Genomic DNA, 18,353 nt, shown 5'->3' on the forward strand with positions numbered 1-18,353 from the left:
ATCAAATGGGCCCTGAGGACTTACAGTGACCGAATTTCCAACTGATGAAATTGTTCACTACATCGATGGACTGCTTTGAAGCTAAAAAGAGACAGCCTGGAGGGAGGTGACTGCCCTGGTAAAAAGAGAGCACAGAAATTTCAAGTTTCAACTGAGAAGAGGTTGGAAGGATATTCTTCAAGTAGGTGGAGTAGCTGATCAAAGGACCCTGCTCTTTCTCTCTCTCTCTTTCTTTCTCTCTCTCTCTCTCAGTCATTTTTCACCTTCTCCTTGGAACCTGCTTACTTCGTTTCTGAAGGAACACCAACTATGCCCATTCCTTACATCCTTTTACACTTGAAAATAATGTCTTCTCATCTGGCAGTCACTCGTCAGGTTATCCCTTCCATGGTCTTTCCTAAGGCCTCGCTACTAAACGTATGGTCCATGGACAAGCATCTATAGCGTCCTCTGAGAGCTGGTAAGAAACTCGGATCCTCAGGCTAATCCCAGACCTACTGACTCAGAATCTGCATTTTAATAAGATTTGAAGTAAATCACATCACATTAAAGTTTGAGGGGCATCATGCTAAGATAACTCAACTTATTCTCTTCACTGTATACCTGCCTGACTTCCCTCCCGTTAGATTCATGCCCTCTTCACATGGGCCACCTTCCTTTGCTCCACCATTCAGAGGCAGAATCCTGGGCACCATGTCTCATTTATCTCCAAAGCCCAGTGGCCCATGTTCAATTCTGCTCCCATGTCTACATCCTCGAACTCATTCTGCTTTGGTTACATTCCATGGCAGGATCATGATAAGACAATCAATGACCTTAAATGTCCTTAAAGAAAGAGAGAGCATGTATTGATGACCCAGAAATGAGGAGTTAGTTGTGAAACAAGAGAAGAGACCATCTCAGAGGATTGTCTTTTATACAATGGATTCTAGAAATTGGTATCAGTGGTGCACTGCATTTAATTAGTAATTTTACTGTGTGTAAGTATAATTCAACACATAACAGTTATCACGTTACAAAGCTGTGACCAATGCAGCCTGGACTCATGAGTGTTGCAATCAAAAGAATACAGAGCAGCAACCAAAAATATTTTCAAAATAACTCAAATTCTTACCTTGCATCTCTTACACATCAGAAAGGAGACTACATCCTAGAAAAACTTCTCTACAGTCTTTTTACTCCTCCACTTCCCTCAGGTACTGTAGCTCTTCTAGCTGTTTATAAAGCCTTTCTGACTCACCATCACCTATGGATCAGGAACTACTCATTCATCATGTCCCCTGTCAGAAACACGGCATTTACAGAGCACTGAGTGGGGAGGTACTGCACACCTTAGGATTTGGGGTCTTTCTATGTCTTTGCTGAGGACACAAAAGACACATAAGATCCATGTCTCTGGGAAGCTCACAATCTCAATGGGAGAAAACATGAAAGAATAATACAAGCCAGTAGACATCCACTGCGAGTGTGCGGTACACAGAAATGAGAAGTCTTGGAGAGGTTCTCTTGGGCTGTAGAAGTCAGGCTGCGGACCTGAGTGAGATCTTGCAGAATCAGTGACACTTGTGTGAGTAAATATGATAAAGGTGGCTAATATTTATATAGCACTTATTAAGGGCCTACATAGTTTTAAGCTACTTTTTAAAAAACTCATTTAAATCTTGCAACCCTATGAGGTAGGGACTGTCCACCCCATGTTTAGATGAGGAAACCAAGACACTGAGAAGTTAAGTAATTCACCCCAGGTCAAGCTTTAGTCTCAGACAGTCTTGGCTCCAGGGTCATGGTCTTAACCATTATGTGGTACCATATACTGAGAAAAAGGGGGCGAACATTCCAAGTGAACATGAGCAAAAGCATGGCGGTGGGAAGGAGGAAAACGGGATGAGGCATATTCATTGGCAGTAAACATCCTGCTTAAGAGACAGAAAATACGTTTAGATAAATGGCGGGGGTGGAGGAAACACTGGATTGCAGAGGGTTTTGAATGCAGGGTTCAGGGGCTAACAGCTTAGAAATAACCCTGGGGGAAAAAAGTAATAAGAGGAAACCACTCAGTAGAAGAGCTTTTATTCAAAGATCACAAATACCCAAGACTTCCTTTGATTCTGACCTCAATCTAAAAGTAATCAGGAAAACAGTAAGTACTCCTCCCAGACAACAAGCACAGCCATGGGAGAGGAGTGCAACGAGAATGGAAGGAAGAGCAGATGTGGAAGAAGACCAGTAAGAAAACCAATGTTGAGATAACCACAGGGGTCTATGAGTTCAGGCGATGGGGCCGCCCCACCAAACCCAAGGGGAAGCCAACGATTTCTTCTCACCCGTCACATTTCAGCATCTTGTACACAAGAGCAGCACAGTGTTTTTATTAGGGGCCATTAACTTATTTTAGTTATGATTTTAAGAAGAATAGTGCCTACCAGCGGGGCATAATTGCCCCACTTCTGCAGTTAATGAGGACTGCAGCTCCCTCTCTCCCAGGGAGCCCGTGAGGGCACTGTGCCTCCATGTCCCTCCTCACTCCTGGCCCTTCATCTGGAAGGGAGTGATTAGTCATTTGCTTGGCACTTATTCTCAGCTGAATGGGCCTTTCTGTACATGAAGGATCATGTGGAGCACCCCGCTGGAAAAGGGTATTACATTCAAAGAGGAAAACCTTATTTCCTCAGCTATAAAGTTCAACTCTCTAATTAGAAAATAATGAAGGCAAGCCTTCTCTTCTCATTATTAGTAGTAGTTGAGATTTCGCTTTTTATGGAAGCTTTCCTACCCTCCCCCCGCCCAGATCTTTACCAACTGTGAGCTCTTTTAATGAAAACAAAACACTTCACTTGATGCTGGAGAAGCTCAGTGGGGCTAATGCTAAAACTATGCATTATGCTCTTATGTCCCTTTAAAGCCATTTGGCTTTTCATTAATTCTCCTCAAGAGGCTACCTTGAAATGCCCCCCACCCTGAATGAGCAGGATTTGGCTGTGCCACCTTTACAATATTCTAAATGGCTTGTCATACCAGGCTCAAAAAAGGAGTCAACCTTGATTCACGTCTGAACTCCTCACAGAGAAGGAAAGGTCATGGCAATCAATTCTCTAAGACCCTTCAGAGAAGGGTGGCCCAGCAAAGGAGGACAAGATTCCTGGCTGCACCCGTGATGAACCGCAGGATGATGAGCGGGGAGACTGTTGGGTACTGAAGAAGAAAGCCTGGGCATTAGTCCTGGCTTTAAGTCCACCCAGATTTAACCAAGTCACAGACCTGCAACAAACTTTCCAATGGAACTATTAATACCTCCTTGTGCAAATTCAATTCAGTCACATTGTATCAACCACATTGTATCACCACTTAAAAGCTCATATTTAGCAAGCGGACTGTTTCAGACCATCATGAAAACGTGTCTCATCATCTCTTTTTAAATACTTTTTTTTATTTTGAAAATTTTAACTGACAAATAGAATCACTTTTCATTTGTCTTTCCACTGACAAGTGGAAAGAACAGCACTATGAACACCCTTATACATCTTACCTAGTTTCACCTACTGCTATCATCTTGCCACATCCACTCCGTCTCTATATATGTAAATATATACAACACATTTGCCTTTTGCTAATCATCCAAAAGAAGTTTATAGACATGATACTTCCTACCCAAATACGTCAGCATGTATCTCCCTAAATAGAAACATTCTCTGGAACTACAACACCATTACACCTAAGAAAATCAACATGGATTTAATGACATCGTCCAACTTACAGTCTATGTTCAAATGAAAATGTCTTTGACAGATTTTTTTAAAACTCGGGATTCAAACATTATCCATAGCATTTTTGTTATGTCCCTTCGTCCTCCCAACCTCACTCCCTGAGAACTGCCCTCCTGTCTTCCCCTGCTCTGCAAAACACTGATTCCTTTGAGGGCTTAGGCCAGCTGTCTGGGCTCATCCAACTATACTGTCCCAATTAGATGTGAAATGTCTCCCTCTGCCCCAGACCAGGAGGTACATCATGTCATGCTATGCCACTCCTTGGCCATTTGGTTATGGAGGTACTGCCAGACCTCTTCATTGTAAGGGCATGTTTCTCCCTTTGTCATAATTCAGTAAACCATCATGGGATACTCTGAATTCCTGTGACTATCCATTGGCCAACAATCTTTCACCCAATGGTTTCAGCATTCATTCATTATTCAGTTATTATAGAGAGCTATCAAGTGGTAATTTTAAATGTATCACTCCTCTACATTTATCAGGCAGCACTGTTCTGTATAAAAAAGGTTTCTTTTTTTCTTCATTCTCCTCTCTTTCTCTCTCTCTTTTTAAGTATCACTATGAAACATGGGTTTTTCAAAATGCTATTCAATGTATTATTCTCCATTGCTATCATTATTATTTTGAATGCATGTCACCTTTTTATTGTTGCATATGGTAAGCTGACACGAACTTGGCCGTGGTGGAGGGAAACATAAAAACTCAGTACTGCTGAAAAGCAACAGGTGTGCTCAAATCAGAGAGAGGAATTCCTTGCTATGGAGAATGTGAGCCCCAGAGATATGGGGGAGTTCTGATGACATCCAAAACTAGGGTAGTGGCAGCATCTAGCAGTGAGCAGAGACAGTTATCCACACAACCACTGCCAGGGCACCCACTGAAGAAGTGTCCTCATGCATGAAGAAGTATTCAGATATAAAAGGACTTCAGCAAAGTATTGTAAGAAGAAAGTGGTGATTTTAGGATCCCTCTTCTTTAGGATGGTGTTTGCATGATCATCTGATAAAAATTTGCTTACAGATATACTACCACAGGGCAGATTTTCTAGAAGAGTGTGCTACTGATTCCACAAGGTCTGAGTCCACTGTGCAGCCTCTCTGACTTCTCTAACCCCAGAGGACTTGTCCAAGACTTCTCACCTCTGCGCACCACACATGCTCACAGGGAATGTCTCCTGGCTTGTATTAGTCTTTCATTACGTCATGTTTTCACTCATTGAGATTATGATCCTTTCAAGGACATGGATGGAGGAAGAAATAGCAACCCACTCCAGTATTCTTGCCTGGGAAATTCCATGGACAGAGGAGCCTGGCAGGCTATAGGCTATGGGATTGCAAAGAGTCAGACACGACTGAGTGACTAAGCATGCAAGGACATGGATCTTCCATATCTTGTGTCCTCAGTAAAGACATGGGAGGAGCCCATATCCTAACGCATGTGATACTTCTCCATTCAGTGGGGACACTCTTTGAGACCCTGAGGATCTATAAACCTAAACTAAGTTTTCTTCTTTGAAATCATTCAAAACCAAGTTGGCTACATGATCTGAGTGGGAACTATGGCAAAATGTCTGCGACTGCTACTATAACCCCAGAAATACTTTTAAAGCCCCAGGAATAGTTGGGGTTTGCTATAAGGCAGCATTCAGAATTAGAGTGTCATCTGTGATGAAGTTCTAAAACCCGAATCTTATTTTGAATAAAAAGGTGCCACTTCTCTGAGTCACAATTTCTGACATTTGAATAGAGAACCTAGACAATGCTTTAAAGTAAGGTGCAGTTATTGTAAGAGATGAGAGAGAAAAATTCATTTCTATGCCTGTGACAGCATCCTCAAGGCAAAGGAAGCCCTCCTCATTTAATTCTGACACCATGATGTTTTGGAGAAAAGCAATCTGAAGTGACTCTCCAGATGTTTTAAAGGGCATTTAAAGCATTCTGCAGGCTGACAGCATGAGGTTTCCCACTCACATCTGTAATTTCTCCACTCATTTAATCAAAACAAGGCAGCACATTCTATTGTCTGCAAATGTTAAGAACAGAGGCGAAGAGCAGCAGCTGAAAAGGAAATAGTGAGCCAGATTCTTTGGAAGGTTGGAAGAAGCAGAACCCAGAATATTAAAAAAAAAAAATTTTTTTTAAGACAGGAAAAATGTTCAAATACAAAAATGCAATGATGACAACATAGACCAGAGGGCCCCCAGGGAGTGAGTACATTTGTAGCAGTCCACGCCACTGGGCTGACCTGCTCTATCCAGGAGAAGAAAGCCCCCACCTCAGCAGAGGAGAATGACAGTTCAATTTAACAGGTCACTGCATTTCAGGACAGGCTGTTCAGAACATGGGAAAGGACATCTTTCCCTCTGTTCTGCCAGAGATCTGGAAGCCACTGTTAAATACGATAATAATAATAATCATAGGCGCAACACACTAAGCATTTACTTTGTTCCGGAACCTAGTTCAAGCACTTAACGTATGTATACTGTTTTAATCTACACAACAGTCTTTTGAGGTCAAGACTATTATTATCATCCCTGTTTTCAGATCAGGAAATTGAGACGCAGAGAGGTTAAGTAACTTGCCTAAAGCAACTCAGTTCATAAGTAGTAGAGCTAGGATTCGAGCCCAGGTAAGGCTTGGGTTCAGAGCTTGCAGACTTACCTACAAGGCTGAGCTCACAGCAATGGCACTGTAGGCCCCACAAAAAAAAAAAAAAAAAAAAAAAAAACAAGTCAACTGGGAGATCCTAAGATGTATCAAAAGTAGGATCAGGGTATCACATAACAGTGGTGAGGACTGGGCATTCAGACAAGCACTGGCAGCTTTGCTTTGCAAGAAGCAGAGTAGGGACTACCTTTCCTACACATGGAGCTCCACCACCAAGAAGGCAGAGAATGCACTAAGGGGACCAGACTCTGGACTCAGTGCTGTCCAACAGACCATCTGATTTGCACCATGAAAACAATGAGAGCTGTGGCATCCTATTACATATACCCTAGGGCAAGAGGTCACAAAGTGGCATGCCCAAAGCTCACTGGGAGAGCTTGCTATGAAAGTGCCTTTGCAGACTTCTCTGGTGGCACAGTGGTTAAGAATTCGCCTGCCAATGCTGGAGACACGGGTTTGATCCCTGACCTGGGAAGATCCCACATGCCGCGAAGCAACTAATTCTGTGCACCACAACTATTGAACCTGTGCTCTAGAGCCCAGGAGCCAAAACTACTGAAGCCCACACGCATGTGCTCCACAAGAGAAGCCACTGCGATGAGAAGCCCAGGCACCACAGCTAGAGAGTAGCTCCCACTTGCTACAACTAGAGGAAGCCTGTGCGCAGCAATGAAGACCCAGTGCAACCAAAAAATAATTACTTGTTAAAAAGGAAAGTAACTCATGACAAAATAATATGCATTTCCAAAAAATGTGCATGTTACTGGCTACCACAGCCAGGTTCTGACTCTAGGTCTGCTGGGCACCTCGTCAGTAGGTCTGAGTCTGCATTTCTGGCCAGCAACTCCAGATGATGCCAATTCAGTGGATGGCGGAGACTGATTTGACAAACAGTAGACTAGACTCTAAAAGATCCAATTTCAAAAGTTCCGAGAAGAGACAGGTACGATTTCTTCATCTAAAAGAGATTATTATAAAAGCATTCAGTCCCTAAGATGACAAGCAGCTGACGAAGAACAATATTCTAAGTGTAAAATAAAAAGAGAGTTCTAGTGGGATTGTGTGGAGGAGGTAAGAAGGTTGTGTGTAATTGCAGAAGACAATAGACATAATCCAAATATCAATCCCCTCAGATTCTACAACATAAATGGTGAAGGAAGACTATTGAAAAATGGCATCCAGTAATCCATTACCGGATACAGTTAAGAGCTCGTGTGTGAAACTGTAAACACAGGAGAACGCCTATGCGAGCAGGGGGAGCCAGACAAGGCTCTTTCTCCCGTGGAAGGGCAAGGCTACTTCTGCCGCCAGCCTGTTGACTGAGCTCCTGCTAGATAATAGCATTATGAGAGATCGGGGCGGGGGGGGTTACAAAATGAATTAAATACGATCCCCTGCAATCTCTGAATTCATTATTTTGTAACCTCTATATTTTCTGAATTGCAGTCTTTAAACACCACGCTTCAACACTGAGTCCCACCTATATTTACCTGTAGGCTGGTTGGTCTCAGCTGTGTTGATGGAAAGGAAGGGACCCTCCTCACCACCCCCCCCCCCCACACACACTATATACATACATATCACACACAGACAGATACAATGAAATGAATCCTGTGCTAGTTTTATTTAACAAAGGCTAGAGAAACCTTGCAGACAGCAGCCACCTGAGGAGTAGGTGGAGACTGTTTGCCATGCCACTCCTTCCAGCCTGTCCCTGACACAGCCCATGCAGCTGCCAGCAACACTGAAAAGCAAAGTGAGCATCTTGCCAGATGCAGAAGTTTAATTTTATGTCACACCACAGCCCTTTCTTACTTGAGTCTTAAGTCACTGTTTATGGAGAACATAGACAAACATTTCCATTTGAGACTGTGGCTTTCAAACTTGCTTGGCTATGGTTTACACTAAGAAATTCATCTAATATATTACCATTTGTCCATTCAATTCATGGAACATATATTCACTGTAAACCTCCCAGATGCCAGGCACTGTTCTACATACAGGTAATCCTGCAATGAACAGAATAATCTGAATTCTTGTTCTCATAAAGGTTACATTCTGCTGAGAGAGGTAGACAACAATATAATCATGGGTCAGATGCTGATAAAGTAAATCAGAGAAGGGAGAGGGAGAATGCTGGAATGCTGGGGAAGGGAAGGGTGGTAAATAGGGCAGTCAGGAAGGGCCACACCAAGAACATAACATTGAACATAGTTCTACAGGAGGAGGAAGAGGGGCCATGTGGATATTTCAGGGAAGAAAAGGCACATCAACCAGCAAAACTGATGTGCCAGAAGTAGCCCCAGTCAAAGTGTGTTCTGGTCTCATTTCCACCAACTGTGGACTTTAGACAAGCCACGTTCTTCTCTGAGCCCTGTTCCTTCTTTGTAAAGTGAAAGGATGCGCCTTGCTCCTCTCCAAGTTCTTTTCTGGCTCTAACATTTCCCAGCATCTGTGTTCCAAGGAGTCTTAAGTCTTGCTCTGGGCAGACTAATATATATGTATGTATACGTGTACTTTCATGTACATTATATAAACAATGGTGGCACAAAACGTCATAAACAGTACTACCCTGATTACATGCAACATACTCTAACATTTTCCGGTTTGTTCTATTTCATTTTGTTAAATGCTGATTGCACCCAACTAAATTGATTTCACTATCCAAGGGGTCTTAAATAACTATTCACAGACACTGAAATCTTGGTTGTGGAACAAAATATGGCTAACACTAACACCACAGACTCATCTAAGGAAAAGAAGCAGTAACTCAGTACTGGAGCATTCTGCCCTCAGCTTTTAGTGATCCGGAAAACCCACACTGGCCTGGACAACCAGAGATAAGACTTAAGTGTTAGATGGCTCAAGGCTCCAGTTTCAGTTCTGCCACTGTTTTCTCTGACCTTAAGCAAGTTACACAGCAACATGAAGGCTTAGGTTTCTGATCAGAATAATGGGAATAACAATGAGGATTAAATCATAAAATATATGCAGAATTTTTTGCATATATTTTATTAAGTGTTTATTAAGTGCCAGATATTGATCAGCATAATGATCAATATCTGGCACTTAACAAACATTTAACAAATTAGTAGTGGTCCTGGTGGTGGAGGTGGAAGTAAACTAGAGCAAGGAAATAGTCTTATCTCAGTAGGCCCTGAGGATCTAAAATGTTAGAAAAACTGAGCTAGATATTGTAAATGCCAGTAATTATCTTAGTAATAAATGTCACAGAAAGAAGAATGTGTGATTCCAAACTGTGTTTCTTTCGTTTCTAAAATCTCTCTCCTCCCTCTTCAGAAAACTATATGGAAATGGATTTGAAGAAATACAAAGTCATGCATTCAATGGGACAACACTGATTTCCCTGTAAGTATGTGCGTGTTTCCCCAGCTTATGAATAAAAATGAAATATTACTCTGGCTACCAGATCACATTCAATCTTCAGCAACTAACTCAGGACAAAAATAAACTTTCAAGTGCCTGGTCCTCAGTGTAGCATGCATGTTACTAGGCAACTGGCTGACTGGAAACCCCAGAGCACCCTGATATCAAAAACAGATGCAGCCTGGATACATTGAAGTTGACAGTTTGCTGAAATATTCAACACCCTGCTTTAGGCTCCTCCGTCTCACAGCCCCCCTCTCTAGTCCCCTCACTTGGGTTGATGATGTGTTAGAGGCAGCACGATTTCAGTGAAGAAATTCTTCCTCCTGGCCCCACTGCAAAGATGTTGGATAAGGCCATTTACCAGCCTAATCAGCCTCAACAGGCCCACACAGAATCCCATCTCCCTACTGCGGGGGCTAGGGCGGGGGTGGGTAAGGAGCTCATTTCCCACAAGGTGAGGGAGCCCTGCATTTTCCCCACACCCTACCCTGGTCCCCAGTGTGAACAGCCTTCAACTCTAGAGGAGCATCCCCGTTGCTTCCTTCATTATCCTCAGCCTCTCTTTCTTTCTGTGACCCCTTTCCTTTAAAAAGTGGCTCATTCACAAAGCTTGCAGGGCGGCGGGGGCAGGGATGCGCTGCTTGAACCATAACAGGTACCAAGGAAGATGACCATCACCCTACAGTTGTCGAGAATAAAACCTAACAACACGTGAAAGGCACAACTAAAGCCAAAGTTGAGGAAAGCAAATAGATGAAAAGGCTTTTATCATTAATAAGTCATGTATAAGTTTGGGTTCCCCTGGTGGCTGAGACGGTAAAGAATCTGCCTGCAATATGGGAGACCCAGGTTCAATCCCTGGGTCGGGAAGATCCCCTGCAGAAGGGAATGGCATCCACTCCAGTGTTCTTGCCTGGAGAATCCCATGGACAGAGCAGCCTGGCGGGCTACAGTCCAGGGGGTCACAGAGAGTCAGACCCGACTCAATGACTAACACTTTCACTTTTCGTGTATAAACTATGGTCTTCACCAGTGCTTCTCCAACTTTAACAAACATAAGAATAGCATGGAGATTGTTAACACACAGATCCCAGGCCCCACTCCCAGACATTTTAATTCAGTAGGTCTAGGGTGGGGCCTGAAAATCTGAAATTTTAACAAGCTCCCTGGAGCTGCTAATGCTGCCAGTCTGAAGTTGAGTAGCAAAAGTTTATATATAGTACATTATATACTTTAATGATAAATATTAACTAAAGACCCTATTATATTGATACCATGTTATGTAGCTTGGTGGCTAAGAAAACAGATCTAAAAGTCACTAACTGGGACTGAAACTCCAATTCCATCATTTATCACCTCGATCTTGAGCAAGTTACTTAACCACTCTAAACCATAGTGTTTTCATCCATAAAATAGAGCTGCTAATAGGTTGATATGGAGGATACGCCACCAAAATGAAAAACTCTGTGTTGTATCCTCAGTACTTAGCACAGTGCCTAGCATACAGTAGGTGCTCTCTTATTATTTGTCACATTACATAGTTAATTAATTATGAATGAATGATACTAAATATGATTGTTTTCATGCACTTAACACAGGTCTGGCACATTCTAAGTGCTCAAGAAATGGCAGCTTTTTAAAAAGTTGTCCTTCCTATCATGGAGTAGATTTTTCCTCATTTTCTTGTGGACTTGAATTCAATGCAGGTTTCACTCTGGCCAGTTGAATCTGTTTCTGCTGAATTAAAATCAGAGGCCTATCCTCTCTGGGCACAGCACTCCCAGATGCCTCATACTGGTATTGACAAGTGTCTGCCAGGCATCAGCTGTGTTTGAAGGAACCTGCTATATTTTGAGATGAAATGAAGATGACTAAGGCCTGGTGTTTGCCCTGCAGGAGTTTACAGCCTAGGAAGAAACACTCCTAAATGGTATGTAAACTGTACACAAAGGAGTTACTAAAACAGAAGGCAAAGTGTGGCACCTGGCCGGAGAGAGGTAAAGTCCTCTGAGCTTTCAGGGGCAGAAGAGAAGGGAATTAGAGACAGTCTCATGAGAGACACAGACCTTGAGCTGGGCTTAACTTGGACAAGCAGAGATGGAGGGAAAATGCACTATGTTCAGAGGACAAGAACAGCCCAGAGGAAGGTGCTTAGGATGTGCTCATAGCCCAGAAAATAGTAGGATTTTAAAAGTCCTAGATGTGGATCAAGGACAAAGCAGGAAGGACCTTCGATGCTGGGATAAAGAATTTGGACTCTCTGCTGTAGAAAACAAGCCTTTGAAAGTCCTGGGGTAGAAAGTATGAGAGGGCTGCTCAGGGAAGGTTGGTGGATGGGTTAGCAGGAAGGGCAGAGGGTTGGAAGGGGCAGTCCAGGGCAGACACAGAAGTCAGAAGTACCTGAGGATACATGAAGTCCTTTGTGACCCAGGTCACCTGTACAAGGAGGAAAAATAAGAGGACTGAATATAAAATTAAGGGAAAACAACAGATGAGGAAAAGAAGCCAGAGCAAAGTCAGAGGTGAGAAGGTAACCAGCAGGGTACAGCTTTGGGAGGTGAGGGAAAGCAGGGCATAAGGAGGGAGGTCCTGGCCAACCCCTTGAGAGGCACTGAAATGGGTGTGGACTTAAAAAGTCCCAAAGTTTCATTAGTATGAATGCTCCATACCTCATAGTTTCAAGAAAGAGGAAACCAAGATCACAAATCAGTTTGCCAAGAACACAAACATTTTTCATTCATTTATTCATTCAACACATCACATCTATTGAGCATCGCCAATATATGAGGCACGGTGTTAAGGGCTGGGTCTGCAGCAGTACAGTGGAAAGAGTCCCTGCCCTCAATGAAGTTTCTAGCAGAAGAGATGGACCAAAAGGTAAAAAATAAATGAACTCATTGCAGGCAGTGATAAATACCGTGAAGGAAATAACTCATTACTGAGATTCGAGAAATCACAGCGAGGAGACTGACTCTAGGTTAGGTGCTCAGGGACAGTCCTCACCAAGGATATAATATTGAGGCTGAGTCTTAAGGATGACAAGGGGTCAGCCCTGGCAATCATGAGAGGAAGCACATTACAGAAAGAGGGAGCAGCATGTGCAAAGGGCCTGAGTTGAGCAAGAAAAGAAGTTGATAAGCTCCAAGGATTGGGAGGAGGCTGCTGTGACTGGAGGGCCATCAGCAAGAGAGACACTGGATGAGATAATCATGCAGATGTATCAGGAGCAAGGCATCAGGACTGAGGGGCCATGGGAAGGAGTCCGAATTCTCTTCTGAGGGGAAGGAGACTCACTGAAGGGTTTGAGCAGGGCAGAGGGAGTAGTTTTCAAAAGAACTGGGCAAAATTTTTCAACTATACAATCCAGCCCCATTTCTGACACCTTCCTCGTGTACAGGCCTGTCCAAAGCTGTCCAGAACGATGACACCAGAGCGCTACAAAGTCCTCAAATATGCTGCTTACTAAGGCAGATATGGTGCAGGGGAGCAACCTCAGAAGGTTACCCTCAGATACCTCCAGGGGTCCCGGGGTCCCTCCCTACTGTTCCCTGAGCACCCCCATTAGGGAAGCCTTGGCTGGAATTTGGGGGTTCTCCCACTGTACCTCCAAAGGTCATCCTGCCTGCCTGTGTCTCTCATACCTAGATGGCCATGCCACTCAGGAGATTTCCCAAAAGGACCTCCAGGAAAACGTGGTAGATAAATTTGATTTCTTTTTGGCTGAGTTACATAATGCAGAGTTATCATTATACAGAAAGATCCGAGTTTTAATAAAACATGCGAAAAGCTGTCATAAAATTTGAACAATTAATTTGACCTGGCTGACATGAGGATTATCTGCTCACAGAGCCTGGTTTCAATGATTTATGGCCACAACCGAACATAATTAAAACAAACCACATCAGGAAGAAGAGCCAGGGAGGTTTGGGAAGGAAATTTTCTTTTGATTTAGATTTTAAATAGCAATTGACTCTGACAACCTCATCGCTTTGAAAGTGGAAATATACCCAGGGGATGGGACGATGTGAGATAGACGGGTGCATTGTGATGAAAGGGCTGAGGCTTCCCAAGGAAAATGCTTAGTAGAAGCATATGGAAAACAGCCACCAATGGGTGAAATGCAGGGGCTTTTGCAGTTTTTAAATGGCAAGGGTGATGTGGAGTCTTGCAGAAAGATGATAAAGAAGATGTAAAGCTATGAGATGAGCTGCCTGATTACAAAGGATCCTGCAAGGGAGGGGCAGTGGGTGTTGGTATATTTCTTTCACCACTGAAACAGTGCTACTAGAAGAATCATGTCCCGTGTTCACAATCATCATGCCAAAAATGAATGTACACTCTGCCCATTGTCCAGGGTTTTCCAGAAAGTTCTTTGAAACCCTTCTCTTATAGGAAGAAAGTGACCAAAAGTAAGCCGGCAAGTCTGAGCCCAGGGACTCCTTTCCCAGCTCCCTTGTCCATCCAGAGGGGCCTGTGCTTGGAGACACCACTGTCAGGGCCCAGATGGGATGCTCAGTGGGACCAGGCCAAGCTAGTCCTGCAAAGTTTACTCTAAGCTGTGGAATTCTGCAGGCAAGAATACTGGAGTGGGTAGCTATTCTCCAGGGGATCTTCCTTGACCCAGGGATCGAACTCGGTTCTCCTGCATTACAGGCAGATTCTTTACCATCTGAGCTACCAGGGAGCCCTAAAAGGAACAGAAGCCCTCAGGTGGCTACTCCCATTGCAGCTTTTGGGCTCCTTAAGAGCAGTGGCCTTTGACCCTTCTTTGCCTACAACACACATACCTACTGATGATCAGACAGGTAGCCCAGACTAGTGTAGGAGGCAATTTTCTATACAGGCTATTCTTCTTCCCCTTTGTCACCCACCGAAAAATGCACATGCATGCATGCTCAGTCACCCACCGAAAAATGCACATGCATGCATGCTCAGTCACTTCAGTCATGTCTGACTCTGTGTGACCCCATGGACTGCAGCCCTCCAGGCTCCTCTGTCCATGGGATTCTCCAGGCAAGAATACTGCAGTGGGTTGCCATGCCCTCATCCAGGGGATCTTCCCGACCCAGGGATTGAACCCCAGTGGCTTCTGGCTCCTGCATTGGCAACCAGGTTCTTTACCACTAGCACCACCTGGGAAGCCCAAGTAAAAATGCACAGCTGAAAGAAAAAGTCCAATTAACATGATGAAAGCGGGTAGCTTTGAATGGATGCTGCTTTTCTTTTAAGATTTGCAAACTTCAGTATAAACTAACACTGAGCTCTCCAAGGTCATGATGGCTGAGAGCCTGGTACAGAGCACGCCGCACCTGCACCCTTCAGCCTTGAACACTGGAGCAGCATCTCTGCCCTGCCCAGCTGCCTGGAGGAAATGTGCACAGCTCCAGGGCAGGAGCGAGTGCTTGCAGTGGTAGGACAGAGGGTTCCGCTGAGAGAGGGGGAAACCGCAGGGAAAGGGCAGAGCCAAACACCCAAGATTTCACAGTTATGCCAAAGACAAGAATGCCGTTTTTGCATTTTATCTACAGCCCCTCCTTGTGGCCTCAACCCCTGAGCACCACATACACAGGCTGCTCCAAACGTGCGTGTGCACAGATTTGACTGGTTATATATGAGCTGGAAACTCCACTAAGGGTCCTGTCCTTCCCCACAGGGAGCTAAAGGAAAATGCACACCTGGAGAAGATGCACAACGACGCCTTCCGGGGGGCCACGGGGCCTAGCATCTTGTGAGTACAGTGGTGCTGCCTCCCCTCCCTGCCCGGTGCACCCCAACAGGCCGGCTCAGGGTGTCCAGTCGCATCATCTCCAGCTGGGTTTGTGGGGGAGTCTCTGCATGGGGAAGGACTACCATAACAAAGCACCACCCACTAGGGACTGAAACAAGAGCACTGCACCGCCCTGCAGTTCTGGAGCCTAGAGTCTGAAACGAGGCTGTCAGCAGGCCTGCTCCCTCTGCGGGCTTCGAGGGAAGGACTTGTGCCTGTCCCCTCCTGCTCCTGGCAGCTCCTTCTGGTTGTGGCAGCAGAACTCCAGTCTCCACAGGGTGTTCTATGTGTCTCTCTGTCTCCAAATTTCCCCCTTTGTACAAAGATACCAGTCATATTGGATTAGGCCCCATCCTCCTGATCTCACTGTAATCTGATTACCTCTGGAAATACCGTTTCAATTAAGGTCACATTCTGAGGTACTGCACGTTAGGACTTCAACCTATGAATTTGGGTGAGACACAGTTCAAACAGCATCAAATGTGGCGGGCCTCTTCATGTGCCGGCAGAGGGGATCGGTGTTCCCTGGTATCCCCCCATGAGAATTAGTGTTGAGTGAGCTGCCGTTGTGTCAGGCTGTCTGAGGATGCAAGGAGCAGAGCCAAGTTCCCTCATTTAATGGGCATTGAGCATAAGGACACACAGGAACATTAGAGGAACAGGAGATTGAACCAGTAGTCTCCTGACAATGCCTTGGGAAGCCAGAAACATCCTATAGAAAACAACTGCAGCTGCAGCCAGGCTTCAGGGAGAAATGCAACGGGCCTCCTGACACGTTGCAGCTCTAACAGAGGAGGCTGCCTCACCTCTCCGCAGAGGTACCAGCCCACTACTTCCTACTCTGGCACCCCATCACCAAGGCCTTCGAGCACGGCTTGAACACATCCTGTTTACCAGGCACCACGCTGCAGACAGTGGTGGGCTCTGGTCGCCACCCTATAAAGAAATTACACTATGGAGGGGAATGATAAACAGGCAAAGTGATAAACAGGCACATGACTTTAAAGTGAGAAAAGTATTATGATGAATGGAGAGAGTAGCATGGAAGCATATACATAACACAGGTAAAATAGAGAGCCAATGGAAATTTGCTGTATGCCTCAGGGAACTCAAACTGGGTTCTGTATTAAACTAGAGGAGTAGGAAAGGGCGGAAGGGGGGTGGGAGCTTCAAGAGGGAAGGGACATAGGTATACCTATGGTTAATTCATGTTGATGTATGCTGCTGCTGCTAAGTCGCTTCAGTCGTGTCCGACTCTGTGCCACCCCATAGACGGCAGCCCACCAGGCTCCCCCGTCGCTGGGATTCTCCAGGAAAGAATACTGGAGTGGGTTGCCATTTCCTTCTCCAATGCATGAAAGGAAAAGGAAAAGTGAAGTCGCTCAGTCATGTTCGACTCGTAGCGACCCCATGGACTGCAGCCCACCAGGCTCCTCCGTCCATGGAATTGTCCAGGCGAGAGTACTGGGGTGGGGTGCCATTGCCTTCCCCTGATGTATGACAGAAATCAAGCCAATGTTATAAAGCAATCATCAATCAACTTAAAGTAAATATAATTATTAAAAATGAGAAAAGTACCAGAAAGACAGTGAGCAGTATAGCACAGTTCATCTGGTTATTCATTCATTCATTGATTTTTCCAATAACTGGAACTCCATATGCCAGGCACTGAATTAGGCATCAGGGAAATGGCAAGTGAGTAAGAAAAGACAAATGTCTCTGCCTTCATAGAGTGGGGACGACGGACAAGGATTAAATGAGTAACGAAAATATGTACTACACCAGATGGTTGTGGAGTGGAGAAACTTAGCTGGCTGGGCGAACAGAGTTCTCAGGAGGGGCAGTCAGTATTTTCAGGAGAATGGTCAGGGAAGACTGTCCTGAAAAAGTGGTATTTAAGCAAATACCTGAAAGAAAGGAGGGAGCAAAGCTGTGTGGGTATCAGCAGGAAGAGCATTCCAGTCGGAGGGAACTGAGCAGGATGTGCACATGTTGGAAGGACAAAGAAGGGAATAGTGTGGCTGAGTGAGCCAAGGGGAAGGGCCCAGAGCAGGACAGAGAGGTGGCGAGAGCCAGGTCAGGGACCCTATGGCTACGCTTTGAGTGAGGTGAGGAGGCTCTAAGGCTTTGATGAGAGGAAGGAATGAACTGACCCAGTTACTCTTTATACCCCAGCTCCTGCCAGTATCTACTCATGATCTTGTCTACTTTTCTATATTCCCCCATTATAAGCCCCAAACTCTACTTCTTAGCCCCTGCCACTCTCAACTCCCGACTCCTCCCCAACTCTCCTCTCCTATCAACTCCTGACTTCCTTTGGCTCCTAGCTCCCACCACTATCAACTCCTATCACCAATCTGACTCTACTTATTTCCTATTAACCTGAGTCTCTTGACATCCTAACTCCCGCCACCAAAATTCCTGACTTTCTCCACTCCCTAACTTCTGGCATCATCAGTCCTACTTCTTCTCTATTCTCCACTCAACCTCATGATTTCTGCTTCCTCATGGCTCCTGCTCATTGCTTTCTCTGCTGTCTTTCAGCTTCTGCCATCCTACCATAGGGGTCCCTGTCTACATGTCTTGTATTCAAAGTACTCCGGTCTAGCACACCATACAGGCAGAGTTCTTACAGCAAACCAGCCACCTACTTGGGCAATGAATGGCTAAGGAAAGTTGCCTTTGGTCAGGTACAAGAATGAATGAATATGGTTGTAAGACACTCAGCGTGACAGTTTTCCCTTGAAAAACTGCTCAGCCTGC

At 44.8% G+C, this 18,353-nt stretch overlaps 1 protein-coding gene across 1 annotated transcript in view; it reads left to right on the plus strand.

Annotated features, from left to right (window-relative positions):
* Positions 1 to 18,353, plus strand: part of LHCGR (luteinizing hormone/choriogonadotropin receptor) — a 63,890-nt gene that overhangs the window by 28,838 nt on the left and 16,699 nt on the right. Inside the window, exons 7-8 of the mRNA XM_065929309.1 lie at positions 9,734 to 9,802; positions 15,477 to 15,551. Coding sequence (XP_065785381.1) covers positions 9,734 to 9,802; positions 15,477 to 15,551 — 144 coding nt within the window. The remainder of the gene's footprint in view (positions 1 to 9,733; positions 9,803 to 15,476; positions 15,552 to 18,353) is intronic.

Source organism: Muntiacus reevesi, chromosome 3 (assembly GCF_963930625.1).
Source record: "Muntiacus reevesi chromosome 3, mMunRee1.1, whole genome shotgun sequence".
NCBI classification, from domain to species: Eukaryota; Metazoa; Chordata; class Mammalia; order Artiodactyla; family Cervidae; genus Muntiacus; species Muntiacus reevesi.